Below are 16314 nucleotides of genomic sequence, written 5' to 3' on the forward strand. Positions count from 1 at the left end.
GTCAGGGTTCAGCGAGTCCAAGTTTGTTTTCTTCAGTAAAGGGCGTATGTATGACTTTTTGAGTTCTTCTGGAAATATTCCAGTAGTTAAGGAATCGTTGATGATTCTTCTTACTGGAGTGGCAGCAGAGGTTGTTAAAAAAATTGTCTTGAAAGTTTGTGGCGGGCAGGGGTCAGCAGGGCTGCCGGCAGTTTTAAGTACGATTCCAATGTGTCTGCTTTGTCCATGTAATGAATTTCCAGTTTGTCTGTGAAATCTTGAGTAACAGGATGAGTTCCTTCTAGGCAATTTGGTTTGTGAAATTCATTGAGTATTTTATAGAAATCTTTATTTGCACATTTAGCTATTTGAATTCTGTCTGAATAGTACCTTTTCTTAGCTTTTTTGATGGCAGACTTGTATAATCTGTTAATTTTCTGTAGGTGAAGTTTGCCTTGTTTGGCGTTTGTTTTGAGCCAGGTACGTTGCAGGTTTCTAATTTATTGTTTTATGTCTTTTATTTCTATGTTTCTCCAAGGCGCATTTTTTCTTTTGTTATGTTGTGTGTATCAGGATGTCAAGGCTTCCTGTAGCCACTCATATAGATTTTGAACAGAATTTATGCTTTCCAGATTTGTACTGGATGTTAGTTGTGTTTCCAAGTGTTCCAAATTGAGTTTGTTCCACAGCCGATAGGTGGATGGATGTAAGGTAGTTTTGGTGAGTCGCTTAGCATTGTTTTATGTTGGAAGGCAAACAAGTGGTGGTCTCACGGAGTTATAGTTTGAAAGGTAACTAGTTCAGTATTAGCAAAAATGACATCTAGGATATGTCCAGCGGTGTGTGTCGAATTGTGGACAATCTGATGCAGGTTCAATGCGTCTAGGCCGGTGATTATAGTTTTTGGATGGGTCACATTGGGTTTATCAAACCAAATGTTAAGGTCACCCAGAACGCATAGGTTGGAGTGTATTGTTATCAGGTTTGAAACTGTGTCTAGAAGTGCGTCTGGGAATGTTGCCTTGCTAGGTGGAGGTCTGTAAAGGAGCAGGAAGTTACAGGAGGAAGACGGTGTAGGATTGCATCTTGTTAGAAGAGCCTCACAATTCTTTATGGAGATGTTGTCAATTTTAGTGATATGTATTGTTTGCCTGAATACAACAGCTAGACCACCTCCTTTTTTGGCTATACGATTTTGCGTGATTATTTGATAGCCTAGAGGAATGGCTTCATGCAGGACTGGAGCCATATCTTTTCCCAACCATGATTCAGTAATGAACAGTATGTCTAGTTTTGCATCGGTGAGAAGGTTTTTAGAGAGGGATCGAGCATTTATTAGTAGACAGTTTAGTGAGTGGCCTTTGGTGATAGTGGGACTTTATTTGGTAGAAGAGTGATCAGTATTGTGTGGGTTAGTAGCAGGTGTGTTTTTAGTGTGGGTATTAGCTGTATTAGGAAAGCAATTGTGTAGCTGTTCTGTATTGTGTTCCTCATCCAGCATGCTAAGAAGGCATTTTGATGGGTTTGCATGTGTATGTGTTGGAGATGGTGTTTGAGAGTGAGTTGGAGTGCTGTGTTGCTTTTGTGGTGTAACATTGTTGTGAAGCAGAAATGGGGAAGCAAAGTTGTGAGGTGTGGCATGTTGCTTATATTTTGTGTGTGTGTTTAAGGCGGATGGTGTATGAGTCAGGGGAGGTGGTGCAGCATGTGGGTCATGTAGTAATGTTCTAAATTGTCAAATGGATGAGAGGCGGTTAGAAGAGAGGTGCTGAATTGCTGTATCTGTGTTAGGTGGGGTGGAAGAGTGAGAGCTTGACATTGGAGTTTGTTCCTTTGTGTGGTTTGAAAGGTGGGTATATGTTTGTATTTTGTGATGGTAAGTATTATGAGGTGTTGCGCTTTGAATATCTTGTTGTGCTGGTGTGTGTGATATGTTTTGCTTTTGAGGAGTAGTGATAAGGGGTGCTGATGTATATGTTTCAAACTTGCTCCCAAAAGGTCATGTAGCGTGCCCGTGGAGAACGTATAGTATGGAGCAGCATGCCATAGAGAGCTGAGATAGTCCCTTTCATGGAGCCCGCCCTATGAACCACAAACTTCTCCATTTCCATAAGATCCCTAGTAGCCGCCTCTCTAATGTGAGGTGTCATGACCCAATGTTTAACCTGTAGATAGTGGTAGTGTTCACTCTGGGGGATCGCGAATTCCTTTTTACACTCATCAAACGTCAAGACCTTCCCATTACGAAACGTATCAGATATTTTGTGGCAGTCCCCCTCCCTCCAACAGTCAAAGGGCCCCTCATGTAGCGCCGGGAGGAATACCGGGTTAAAATGGATGGGCATGTAAGGGGATGGGAATGAAGTCCAACCCTCCCTGTGTGTAACCTTATCCCAAATGTTCAGAGTTGTGCGGGTGGGGATTCTAAGATATGCACTGGGAGGACGATCTCTCCTAGGCTTCCAAAGTACATCCCATATATATCGCCCCACAACGGCGCAGTCCATATGGAGCCAGTGCTTTTCTGATTCCCTTGCAGACCACTCAGCTGTCACCCGTAACTGAGCAGCCTGATAATATAAACTAAAGTCAGGCAGGGCCAATCCGCCCTTCTCTTGAGGGCATCTGAGCACATGATAGGGCAGGCGCGCCCTCCCTCCTTGCCAGATAAAGTTAGTGATCAGGGTGCGAAGGCTCGGCAACAAAGTACTCTCCAACTCGATAGGTAGCGCTTGGAATAAATATTAAAATGTTGGTAAAACCGTCATTTTGATTGCATTAATTCTCCCCAGCCACGAAATGTAGAGGGCGACCATCGTTTAAGGTCCTGCTGGAGTTGAGTCAGCAGAGGAGGATAATTCGCTTTGTACAGCTCACCCAGCTTAGCCGTGAGATGCACTCCCAAATAGAATAAAATTACTTTATTGTACAGTTAATTAAAACTCACAAGAATCATTTAAAGCTTGTTTTGCACATATATTATTAAAAGGAAGAAAGGTGTTTAAAAACCCTGTAAAGTCATCATTCTCGGTTGCATTGTCTGTGTGGTCCTTCTCCAAGTTTAAAAAGTGTGGGTCAGTGTGCTGGTACATGATTTTGGCTTGACCGGATCCATAGCAGATTGTTCCTTTATTTGATTAGCAAGCTGTTACATGCTGGTTTTCACTGTGCGATGTGGCTGCCTCTTCAGTCTTATGGCCACAATGTCAAAGAACTTTGTCAGTCTGCAGTTTAGCTGGACCTCTTCAGGTTTAAAGCATATCATCACAGCTTGCCTGCAGCTTGTTATGCCTTTTTGGTTCCATAATGTTCAAAGTAGGGCGCGCCTTATGTCCATCAGGTTCGGGCAGATGCAAATTATGTGTATTAAATCCTCTTTCCCTAATCTACAAAGACGGCAAAGGTGATCTTCTGATCCCCTTTTCCAAGGTGCCAAGTGAGGTAGAATTGGTAGGATGCCAAAGCGCAGATTTAGAAATGTATCTTTTGTCTTCCGCGTGAGACCCGTTTTCAGGTATTCCTGCGGTTTGGGAGCTTTGTAATCTTTCAGCAGAGTCCATCCATGTGCCCTCTTAGCCAAGGTTTCTTTATCTTCAATGGATGATATCAGTTTAGTTACTTTTGTTACCACCTTTTTGAAACTGTTGTTGTCAATCGATGACTCCCAGAGGTTTGTTAATTCCAGGTATTCCAATGATTCTCGTAGATAATTCTTGGCGGGTGAGTTTGATCGTGTTGACAGTTCGTTCCAGATGCGGGTGTTTAGAGATCCTTGCTCCGCGCCTTTGATTTTGCGCCAACTTTTTCCCAAATAGAGTTAAGAGTGTTTAGCCGATTGAAAAGACGTCTGGTTTTTCAAGCAAAGCACCTGTGTGGTCAAATTTTAAGCATAAAATTGTTCTAAATTTCAGTTTTGTGTATCTGGAGAGTAGCATCGCTGGGCCTCCTTTGAGAGGGTTGTTCAGAGAATTCTCCAATGAAAGTCACTGTAGTGTAGGTGACAACTGTTCTTCCTAAGCCTAAAAGGACGCTGAAGTCAATTTTGACTTGGATCAAAGTTGTATATTCGTGCATGAGATTCTAAATGAAACTAATGTCAGGACATCTTAATGTAGCAGCTGCTGTGTGGATTTATTGAATTGTTAATACTTTGAAGGCACTACATATTGCAGAGTTCTAATACAACAGGCTGCGATGAACTTTTGTGCAGGTTGACTGAATGAATGCCACTATATAGCAGCAAATGCCATATTTTCCACCTTACACATTCATATCCCACTCCAAGTGGTGTACCACTAGGATCTGTTCTCGCCTTCCCCTGCTGTTCAACCTATATACGTACCTTTGGAAGACCTCCTGAGCAATCTAGATACTGGCAAACACCAGTATACGTTTGACGTTGTACTTTATCTCAAAATAAACTCTTGTGCAGTTGCAGCCTTTGTTGCAAATTGCCCAAACCAATTCAAACTCGGTATCAACCCTGGCAATGATAAATTCTTACACCTTTTACCATCGGATGACCACTTCCCAGCACAAAACTGGCTTAAGCATCCCGCTCCTCTAGGGATCTTATTTGGTGGAGTAAAACATTTTTGAGTTTCACTCTATATAGTAATCTACTCGTTGACAGTCCCATCAAGAACATAGTGAGAAGGCCCAGTAAGATAAGAGCATTGAAACTGTTCCTTCGCCAGGAATACTCTAAAACTAGTGGTTCAGGCATTGATTCTCACCAGACTTGATTACAGAAACCTGCTCCTCACTGAACTCCCAGATCAAAGCAGTGCTGCATGCCGCCACCGCTTTGAGGCTGGAAATGGTCATACCACTGTGGTGTAAAATGACTTCTGGTCGCTAATCTGAAAGTTAGGATGTCAAGTTAGACTTGCTGGTTTAACGTATAAGGTTGTTCATTTAAACACTCCCACATACTTGGCACATATCCCGATCTGTGGAAGCACATACTCTTTCAGAATAATGGACTATTCCTGGAAAGCCCAAAAAGCCTGAAACAAGTGACCCGTAAACACGCTTTCTCTGGCCCTACTACTATACTCTGAACTTGCTCTGAGCGTAATTTCGACTTTGAGTATTTTAAACAAAGAACTCAAGAACCTTCCTAGGAAACCTATGATGCTGTTAATTAAACAGACTAACTCTGTTACAGAACACCTTCCTCGATATCCATTAAACCAGAATGTTCTTGATCTACCAGCATTATACTTTTGATGTGTTTTGCTTAGACCTTTAACAACCCAATTGGCAACAAACTTCTCACAGTGTATGGGCATGACTAATATTTCAAGGTTCCCTATGTCATGCTCAATTTATTGATGCTTCTAAATTATAGCTGTACCAAACGCATGCTCAGCACTCTGATGCCTGGTCCACACTATATAAAACACAAATATTAAAGGTATGTGAAGTTCATTCTCTTCATGCTCTGTGGACGCTTTCCTAATCGGAGGTCTGAAGCTCTTTCCTGAATTTAGCTATCGATATTCGTACTTGAGTACGGACCTGGCTTTGCTCATGGACTGCCTGCATGATAGCTAGTAGTCCTGCTGGATGTGCAGAGACAGGAGTACTAGGTGAACTAAGCCGGTCTTAGGGGATGGCTCAGTGTGCACTTCGGCAATCGCTGGTGCTCAAAGATCCAGGTTCACAAGGTGCCCCTTTTAGACAAGCTATATGCCATTTGGCACTGCATGGAAACGTTTGCTTAGTGTAGAGTACAAGAATGCGGTCTCTTGTCTGAGCTGTTCTTTAAAGCAGAAGACTCCAATGTATGGTGGCGAAAAATTGAGCAAGGAAATTGTCTCTTGCTCGATCTAAGACATGTTTCCTTGGCTAACACTGTTTCTCAATCTTGGCCAAACATTTGAGATATCTTATCTGCTTTGTGGTCGCAGCAAAACAGGAGAATGATGGAATAGAACTGTTTACGATCGATGTGTTCATTTTTCTATAGATGCGCATATAGTTTCTATGTAATACATTTAGTCGAGCCGGTTTCATATCACATATTTTAGATATTTGCTTTTTTTTGTTTATCCTGAGAGATTTGGTGGGTTCTTGGTAGTTTGTGTCAATTGAAGCATTTTGCGCTCCCTTTTCTGGATAGGCTGAGAGAGCTGTGGTGAATCGGAAATGTTTACAGATTGCAGGGGCCTATGAGTGCATGGAAAATGACTTTGGTACAGCGTTAATAGTGGTAATAGAGTTGTGCCATTGTCTCTAGGAAAGGCAAGGTAGATGTATATTAGGATCCTCACTAGGAACCATTGTGTGTTTTTAGTACGGATGTCCCACAATCTGTTATCATTATGGTTACTTTGAGGGTTGTTTGTGTCCAAATGCTATTTGGCCATCCTCCAGCCAGTGAGGTGCCACTTGTGCGAGTGGATCGATTGTAAAGATCCAGTGCTTGATATTTGAAGAACCCAGTCTGCATGTCCTGATACTAAGCTCTTATATGTGCACTCATTTATTTACCCGTTGCCACGAGAGTCGTGGTTCCTTAATATGCATGCTTTGCTTGTGAAGTAAAATTGGGTGATAGCACCGCATCATGTGTTATTGGAGTATTCAATATTGTTCACCGATGCACCTGAATCAGCTGCATCGCCAAGTTATGAATGACCTCGCAGGCGGAGAGGGCGCTTTTAATGCGCACAGACTGCTCCCAGCCTCGCAACTTTCCCCGTGCGTTCATGCATGATTACCCCGCAGAGGCGGGAGGCGCATGACAGGCCAAGTCGCTTTCAATTTGCGCAGGAAGAAGGAAACGAGGGGCTCTCTTGGGGGTGGGGAGTCTGCAGGGCAGGGTTGGATTGGGATTAAAAATTGTCCCGGGCACGCAAAAAAAACAAGCATTGGCATAGCCAATAGGTCTCGCCTTTTGGGACCTTATAAGTGTTTAGCCATGCAACAGTTGATGTTGTTGCACCAAGGATATTGTGCTGGATAACTAAACACTTATAAGATCCCAAAGGCGAGACCTATTGGCTATGCCAATGCTTGTTTAGGACGTATGCTCTGGGTTGTAGTGTGTGAAGGGTTAGGGGTAGGAGGGTATATGGAGGTGGACACAAGATTTTAGAAGAGGTGGTTGGTTTAAGGAAATAACTTTTTATTAGTTCGATTTATTTAGTTTTAAAGACGCTGAGCCTAGGGAATTTGTGATGTTTTGGGTTTTTCCATAACTTTTCTAGTAACTCGGCCTTTTACAGTTACAATAGTGCGCCGGCTTGCCCGATTCAAAGTCCAGTTAACTGCAGTTGTATTAATTAATATAAGCTGTTCGAGATAATATGTTGAATGCGAAAAAGATGCTCACCAAACAACATGCAAAGGTCAGCCTGCGAATAACATATTGGCTGCATGAGAGACTGCAGTACTTAATAAGGTAGGAAAAGAAATGCTAATTTCTGCTCGGCCGCCGGGTGGTGCTATACACACATTTGTGAGTCTGTCACATTTCATGTTCTAGTTTTCAAAATATTTAATCCTGAATCGAAGAGCGCTCACTAGCTTGCGTCGTGGAGCTGATATTGCACTCGTGCCACCTGCAGCAGCCCTGACCCTGTCCGGATGCGAGTATACACAGCAACCCGTCCACGCATCTCGCGAGAACCACTCTTCCTGTCGCTGCGCGCTGTAGGCTGCCCGCACAGCTCTCGCGAGAACAGCCCGGACCCATCATGGCGGAAGGTATTGCTTGCTTGTTCAGTGGGCGCCAGGGTCGGGTTTCAACGGGTGGTGGGAGGGCGCCTGTGGTTCTGTACATGCTCCCAGCCTCCTGGGGTCACCCGCGTACCGGTCCCGGGTGAGCGGCTGGGTTAAAAGCCCACCATCTTAAGTGTTCTGGTCCACGCCCTGCTGAGGCTGGAGCCGGCTCAGCTGTCATATCATAGATAGTGCCGCTGAAATTTGTGATCAAAATGTCCATTTCCCAACTTTTACACTTGTGCTTCCATCCTTTCGCCCAGCAAAATACAACTACTACTTTGCCTTCAGCAAAACCTGGACTTGCCAGTTACAAACCCTGAAGTCTCAGTAGATTATAGTATGGCTTTACTCTTCAAAGTCGCATCCCGATATTACTATATTTTTTGTACAACCCAGGAGGCATGTTTTGCCTCTGGAAACAGGAAGTATTGCTTTTCCTTTTTTATTTACTTGATTAGAGTTGGGGTTAGTTTAGAAATTGGAGAATAACTTGTTAAATATGGCAACGATCTGTGGCTTAGAGGGGTGGGAGTGCCTTTGTATGAGAAATGTCAATTTGTGGATTTGAACCTCTCTTAAGTGCTTGGAGTTAAACCTGGCTCAGCAAAAAGGGACAACTTACCAGCACTCGCAGACCGGCATCTCTGTAGGTGCTGCATAGAGGTTGTCCACGCCAGGCAATGCAAAGAAAACCCCTACGATTTCATCGATGAATCTTGGAAATGTCCCCACCGCAAACTGTTTTTTCTGTAGTACGTGGTCACCCCTAAAGGCCTGTGACGTAACACAAAGTGAACCCCTGCTAAATATGAAACTGGCTCCTCGAGTCTACGGAGTCATTGGACTTGGGCTGAATGACGTACTTTAACGGGTTGGGTTGGGAGGTTCTATTACCACGATTTTGTTCATGTTCTCTTTGACATGATTTTACTTGTATTGTTAAGACGATTCGCGAGTCCAACTCGCCTTTTTTTTCCTGTTGACATGAATGAAATTATGGATGTGTAGTAAGCTGGTTAAGAAAAAAACTACGTCAAACCGTGCACATGCGGTTCAAGTAAGGTCTATGTTTATCTAAAAAGCCTGAAGTTTTGTAGAAATGCGACATTCCCGAGTGTTTTAACCCTCGTGAAAGAAGCAAAGAAATATACTCGTTTAGACTGCTAAATGTTTCAGTACTTTTGATTAAAGTCGATGAAGCTAAAACAAATCTACTTCCCGCTGTTAGTCTTGGCCGGCCAGATACTGCAATTTGTGTCGATTCAGAGATGAAAGGGGCACCTGTTGGTTAAGGACTGCAGCAGGGTTTAGTTGTTTACTTAATCTTGAGTTTGTATGCTTTTACTGCACACTTCAGCTAGTTTTTCCCATTTCTTTCACATTGTAGTTTATTTGGTGCCAGAGACGCGATTTTATAGTTTATTTTTGGCATATTTCCGTGTAATAATTCATAGCATCTGGTAAGTGTACCTATTAGACAATCTACAGTGTGTTCCTTGTAAGTGCCCTCTTCTTAGATGGGCTTGCTTCATCTGTCAGTAATTCTGCCATATTTTTTCTGAGGGGCAGTGGAACTAGGCCGCTCTGGTGCTGTGGGCAAAATGCCACTCACTGAATGCAAACTAGGGAATTTCAGATTCTTTTGTATTTGCAGGCGGTCCCCTTCATTTTAATAGTTTTCGACGGTTGGTCTTTCTTGCAGAGCTGTAGCCCATTGCCTCAATATATAATATGAAATGATTTTCATGTCAACATTGTGCTGTTAGCAAGAACGTTGCAACCAAGGAGACCTTTTTGTTGCCTCTGTTTGATACTAACTGTTTGCTTGCAAAAAGTTCTTTATTAAAATAAATAATATGCCTTGCTTTTCTTATATGTATCATTTAGGGCTTCTCCTGAATCAGTCATGTTCTAGTCATTACAGTGAATGTTGTGATATAAAGTCGTGCTATTGTTTTCTGCATCTTTGACGCACAGAACTCTAGTCTCCTATAATTGGGTGCTATATACACACACTGCGGGGCACTTGTACCAAGATGTCAATCTCTTAATGTCCCATCGCCTGTACATTTAGTTAACCTACTCCTGTCTTTTTAAAACTGTAAGAAGTACCAATTTAAGTGGAAGTCCCAGCGGTCCCCTTTCCATGCCTCAGACAGGCCTCTGTTGGAGAGGATTCGATGCTTTTGCTACTCCGACCCAACAGAAAGCAATACGTTCAGACTCGTGATTAAATCGGAAATGAAAGTTTAAAAGTGCTGCGTCGTCAGAAATGTTGTCGAGTCATCTTTCCAGTGGAAAAGAAACCTACTTTCCAATAGTTCAACTGCTTTACAGTTTTCACGCAGTCTTTGTACATCTGTGTTCTCCGATTCCCTAGAGTGCATAGATTCGGCCTCTGCCGCTTTCTTTAACAGCGGTTTAACAGTGCACGCTATTTGGTGCCGATGCGAGCTGTGTTTAGCTCGGCAGTTCTGGAAGGGCGTTCCCTGTGCTTTTATGGAAACCAGATGCCTATATTTGCTTGATAAAAACCCGATTGTGCAACGTGTATATTTCATTCATTAAAAAACAGTTGGTGTATTATTCTCTGTGAGCTGTTTTTTTTAATTATTAAATAGAATTCAGGTTGCATAATCTTGTAATAGGACGCTTTAGTGTTGCTGCACCAAACACAAAGCCATTGTAGCGAGCAACACACGAAATATGAAGAAATAAATTACAAAGCTTGGTCTCATTTAGTTAATTTGTAGCTGCAAGTGGTGTGAACTTTTTTTTGGGCTGTAGATATCGTTATGTTTTATGACTGTACTTTTTAAGCACTGATTTAAAAAAAAAATGCACTACCATAAGCTAAAGCAAATGTCCAGCAAGAGCATAATACTTTAATTAAATATTTATGCATTTAGACATCTGTAACGCCCTGAACCAAATTCACAGGAATCAATCCAATGTCTGATATTGCGGATTAATGCAGAGAAGAGGACAATAAATGTAGAAACAGGCGTGCTAAAAATGTAATAGTGATCAATTGGTCTGTGTTAAAGCAAGGGTTAACCCAGGGGCTTCCATGAACATCAAGAAACATATGTATCCCGCATGTTAGTTGTATATATTTTCATGCATCGTTTCAATGAGACAGAAGTGTGTAATCCTCGCTTAAAACAAGGAACATTACTGGAGAGGTTAGGACTGTAGTGTAGGGTATGGCCCAGTCTTAACCCCTTCGGCGCGCATGACGAGCTGAGCTCGTCATGAGTCGTGCCGCTCGCACGCTGATGACTAGCTCAGCTCGTCATTTAACGCGGCTTTTGGAAAAAAGCCGCGTAGCGCAAAATTAACCGCCGCACGCATGCGGTTAACTGATCTAAATAAAAGTTGTGGAATGTGCGTCAACGTTTCGGTCTCCTGTTGTATGAATATGCGAAACCATCCTCAAACTAAGAGTAGTAGATGTTTACTGTAGATGACCCCTGAGAAAGTTCTTCCATTGGAGTGGATGATCGGAGTGGGCTTACTAATTATATATACTTCTGATATTAAAATAGTTGCAAAGAAAAGCAATCCAGAGAATTGGGGGATTTATTCAGAGCACCACAGCATACCGTCCTGAAGGCAGGACAGCAATCAATCAGGCGAATCAATAAGGTGATTTGTTTTATTACTCACCCGTAAGGGTCTCAAGGTGCTGGGGATACAGGTTCCAGTCCATCAAAGAGGGGGTCGGTCGAAGAGCCAGGTTTTGGGGTTTCTTGCGAAGATGCGAAGCAATGTTGTCTGTCGGAGATGGAGCAGATGGTGTTCCAGGCTCTGGCTGCGAGGAAGGAGAAGGAGCGGCCTCCCGATCTGGTCTTTCTGGTGTGGGGGACTATGGCGTAGGAGAGCTGGGCCGATCGTAGGGTCCTTTGGGGTGCGTGGAAATTGACTCGGCTGTTCAGGTATGCTGGTCCGGTGTTGTGGAGGGCCTTGAGTGCGTGGGTGAGCATCTTGAAGGTGACTCTGGCCTCGATGCGGAGCCAGTGGAGTGTGTGCAGGTGCTGGGAGATGTGGCAGTGTCTTGGCAGGTTGAGGACCAATTTTGCGGCGGCGTTCCGGATGTTCTGTAGCTTGCGGTGAGGTTTTTGTTTATTCCAGTGTAGTGTGTTGCCGTAGTGAGTCTGCTTGTGACCAGGGCATGAGTGACGGTCTTTCCGTGTTCGAGGGGGAGCCATTTGAAGGTTTTATGTAGGAGGCGAAGGGTGTGGAAGCAGGAGGACGAGACTTGAGTTGATCTGGCGGTCCATTTTGAGCTCTGAGTCCAGGATGATTCCCCGGTTGCGTCCCTGTGGGTGGGTGGGTTTCTGAGGACGGGGGGCCACCAGGTGTCGTTCCAGGAGTCTGGGTTTGGGCCCATGATGAGTACTTCTGTCTTGTTGGTGTTTAGTTATAGGCAGCTGTTTTTCAGCCATTTGGCGACTGCTTCCATGCCTTCTCGAAAGTTGTGTCTGGCGGAGTTGGGTTAGTTGATTAAGGAGATGAGTTTGGTGTCGTCTGCGTATGACACAATGCTGAGTCCGTATGTTCTGACGATGGGGGAGAGTGGAGCCATGTAGATGTTGAAGAGCGTAGGGCTGAGGGAGGACCCCTAAGGGACTCCGCAAGTGGTTGGTGTAGGGTCTGAGAGGAAAAGTGCAAAAGTCTCTTAAGTGCATTCAAGCACACCCAGGATAAACATTCTTGTGGAATGTAGAATGCACTACAGAGAATAACAAGACATGTGCTGGGGATGCATGCAATACATGTCTGTCAGACCACAATGCAACACATCCTCCCTCTTAGAAAACAACATTAATGAAATATAACATTATAAACATAAGATAAATATAAGCGATATTTACACAGTACTCTGTACATTTTTTATCTTTCAAAATCAGCAAACCTCCCAGGTAAATGTCTCATTCTGTCTGTCCTTTTAACTCTGGAAGACACATAATCGGCTAATACTTCTCCGGTGCCACTTGACTTTGGACTACCATTGTCATTGACACAATTGCAATCAAGTTGAGTTTTTTTGCCAGACTTTACCAGAAAATCTCTGCCTTTTCCCTCGTCATCAAGGTAATTTCGTCAATATTTATTCCCTTAACGGAACACTTTGCGACCTTCTTCACATTCCATACCTTTTATATCTTGAGTAATTACAGAATTGGGAAACACTTTCTGCACTTTTATGGCATTCCCAATCCTCGACAAACCTTTATTGACCATTCCAGGTCTTAGAAATCTCACCCAATGTCCAACCTTTATTATGTGAGATTTTACTTTCCACCTGGTATCATACCATTCCTTAGATTTCTTGTTTTCTCCTCACTCTTTCGGCAATGTCCCTCACACAGCATTCACCTTTCACACCTCCAAACTTCTCCTTAAACCACCAAGGACTCAGATTAGAGGCGAGATTCCTCCCTTTTAGCAACTTGAATGGACTGACTTCAGTAGTGTTATGAGGAGTTATGTGGTAAAGCCATAACTTTTCCCTCAAAGTGCTCTTCTAATTTCCACCTTGTCGATGCGCTTCTACTACATACTCCTTCAAAACACAGTTGAATATTTCCACTTGACCATTCTCATGTGGTTCGTATGAGGCAGTAGTTACATGTTTGATGCCACAAAGTCTGAGGAAAGACTCAATTTCCCCACTTGTGAGCTGAACATCATTGCCAGTAACCAGTACTGATGGGCATCCTCCGCAGGCAAATACCTTCTTTAAGAATTAAACCACTTCCTTTGTAGTAGTTTGTGACACCAATTTGTCCTCAGGCCATTTAGAATGGTAATCAATTAAGACTAATGCAAACCTAGCATCCGTAGGGAGAAAATTAAAAGGACCAGATATGGCAAATGCCACCTTTTGCCAAGGCAACTTGGGCCATGTACAACTTTAAAGAGAAGGTGTACTGAACTTCAACATCTTCCACTACCCGCACACACTTCACACACTCCTACTGTCCTATCAATCATCATATCCATTCCTGGCCATCAGAAATGTATGCAAACAAGTCGCTTTATTGCAGACATGTACCTTGTGAGCCAGCTTGAGAATATTTTCTCGTACATCCATGGGTGGAATACACTTTTCCCCTTTGAACAAAGTCTCCCTCAACCACCAATTCTTCACCCACATTATACATGGAGACACACTCCGGTTTTACTTCACTCTTCTTAGGCCATCCTTCTACTACACATTTGTTGTGGCCTGCCATACTTGTCGGACACTTCAGACTTTCCAGAATTTCCCAGAGATTTCTTCAAATTCATTGTTAGCTACATCCTTGATAGTGGCAACTATCTCATAATCCTCTCCTTTCTCACACGCTATCCTTCTACTCTTTCTTTCCACACTTCTGTGACAGAACACCTCCCACCCCATACATGCTGGCGTCAACAGTGATGATACACTTCTTTCCTATGCAACATTCTTCCACATAGGGGCCTGTACAACCTATTGCTTAATGTTTTCAAATTCTGCTTGTTGTCTGCCTGGCCACATATATGTAACCTCATGCCTCAACAGTTCCTTCAGCGTTTCCATTTTAGTTGCAAAGTTCTCTATAAACTTGGCAGTTGTATTTGCACATTTCAGCAAATGAAAGTAACTGCTCCCTATTAGTAGGTGCAGGTGCCTTGACAATTGCCTCAATATTGGACTTTTTTGGTACCATTCCATTATCTGACAAAGTGTGTCCCAGATATTCTCCGTATTTTTTGATCTTCTTGAATTTGTGACCCTTGAGCGTCAACCGTTTCTCTAACCTGGAACACACTTCAACCATGTGTTGTAAATGCTCTTCTTTGTCCCTTGAAAACATTTTGAATATTATCTTGGAAGCATTTTGCATATTTGTCTGAAAATGTGGAACATGGATCTCTGGAAGACCGAGGCTGCAGAGGCTAAGCCAAACTGCATTCTTGTAAACTGATATAAACCTTGTAGAATGATAAAAACGTCCAGATGCTTGGATTCTTCTGCCTGCACGACTTGATGATAAACTGACCGTAGATCTAGAGTGGAAAAAACCTTTGCTCCCTCCAACATAGGCACTGCCTTATTAATGTTGGGTTTACATTCAATGCCCTCAAGTCAACATACAGATGCAACTTTTGGTCAGACTTGCGGCTCAAAACAGTGGGAGAAACCAAATCAGCCGATTCAATCTCTTCAATGATCCCTTCCTTAACTAATTCATTGAGCATATCTCTCAACTCCTCTCTCACGATAATCGGCACACCCCTCAATTTTTGTCCTGACTGGAATAGCATTATTTCTCAGCCTAATTTTGTGTGAACATTTTTCCAACATCCCCAAATTTTCTGAAAATACTCTTTTGAAACGATCCTTAAGATAATCCTCTCCGTTATCTACCCCAGTGGATGCTACATGTTTCTCATAATCCTCCTCACATAACAATGCCGGGTCTTTGGCACGTGGATTAAGAATTATGCCCAATTTCCACTGGTCTATCTATCCTAACAAATTCACTCCTTTAACAGCAACATAGACCTTGATTTCTGCACTTCTGCCTTTGTACTCCACGATCACATTTATGTAACAGTCCATGACTATAGTTGAACCATCAAAACTTTCAGCCACTATGTCGGACTGGTGTAAACACTCCATGTCCCAAATGCCACCAAACCTTTCTTGGAAATATTTTCTACTAATGATGGTCCAAGTAGAACCTCAATCCGCCATAAGATCAAGCCTCACTCCTGAAATGCACACCTCACACTTTGGAGGATTTCCTACCATACTCTCCTTTAAACACTCTTCACTATCCTGAATGGATAACATTATACCTTTGGTGTCTGCACCCTTTCCACATTCGCACACAGATCTGGTCTTGTGTCTCAGCAGTATATGACACCTTACCTCTTGTTTGGCCCCAGTTTCTTCTAAAAATACTTGCATGCACGACAAAAATGGCCTACCCGCCCACATTTGACACACACACTGTTGACGGCAGGGCAACCATGAAATGATACTATGTGTTTACCACTCCCACACCTACAACATGCAGTAGATTTCTCTACCCTATCAATTGTTTTTCCACCTTACTTTTAACATGGACTATGATCTGATCCCAGATCATCTCATCTTTAATGTTGCCAAAATTAAGTGCATAGATAAAAAGCCCTTAACGCAGTCAAAAGGTAATGAAATGATTCATCATCTTTTTGCTCCCTAGTATAGAATTTGAACCTGTTTAAAGCCACGCTAGTGGTGGGATTAGATCTTAACTCCATCTGCAAAATAGCTTCTTTGTATGTATCTATTTAATTTTGTTCTTCAGGTGGCCTTATTTGAGGTAAAGGTTGTGAACACATCTTGCCCTTCTGGTCTAAGATAATGTCAAAAAAATGTTTTTTCTGTTCCGCTGTCATACGCTCACCATCTATAATTTTTATATATGTACAAAATTCCTCCTTCCACCTCATCCATGGAATGGGGGGGTTCTCCTTAAGATTGTAAAAATTTGGCTGGCAGATCCAGCTGCATGGTGTCTTAGTTGTAACCTGGACAGTACAGTGAGGTATGTTGCTAATATAATATCAAGATCTGGC

General features: G+C 42.8%; 1 protein-coding gene across 2 annotated transcripts in view; it reads left to right on the top strand.

Moving 5' to 3' along the window:
- Nucleotides 1-7343: 7343 nt before the first annotated feature.
- Nucleotides 7344-16314, top strand: part of ANKFY1 (ankyrin repeat and FYVE domain containing 1) — a 677352-nt gene continuing 668381 nt past the window's right edge. The window contains exon 1 of one of the 2 annotated variants that reach the window (XM_078679681.1): nucleotides 7344-7695. In XM_078679681.1, the coding sequence (XP_078535807.1) occupies nucleotides 7686-7695 (10 nt within the window). In that variant the 5' untranslated portion in view covers nucleotides 7344-7685. Of the gene's footprint in view, nucleotides 7741-16314 lie in introns of both variants that reach the window. The other variant, XM_078679682.1, reaches the window with a different exon arrangement.

Source organism: Lissotriton helveticus, chromosome 3_1, assembly GCF_964261635.1.
Source record: "Lissotriton helveticus chromosome 3_1, aLisHel1.1, whole genome shotgun sequence".
Lineage (NCBI taxonomy): Eukaryota > Metazoa > Chordata > Amphibia > Caudata > Salamandridae > Lissotriton > Lissotriton helveticus.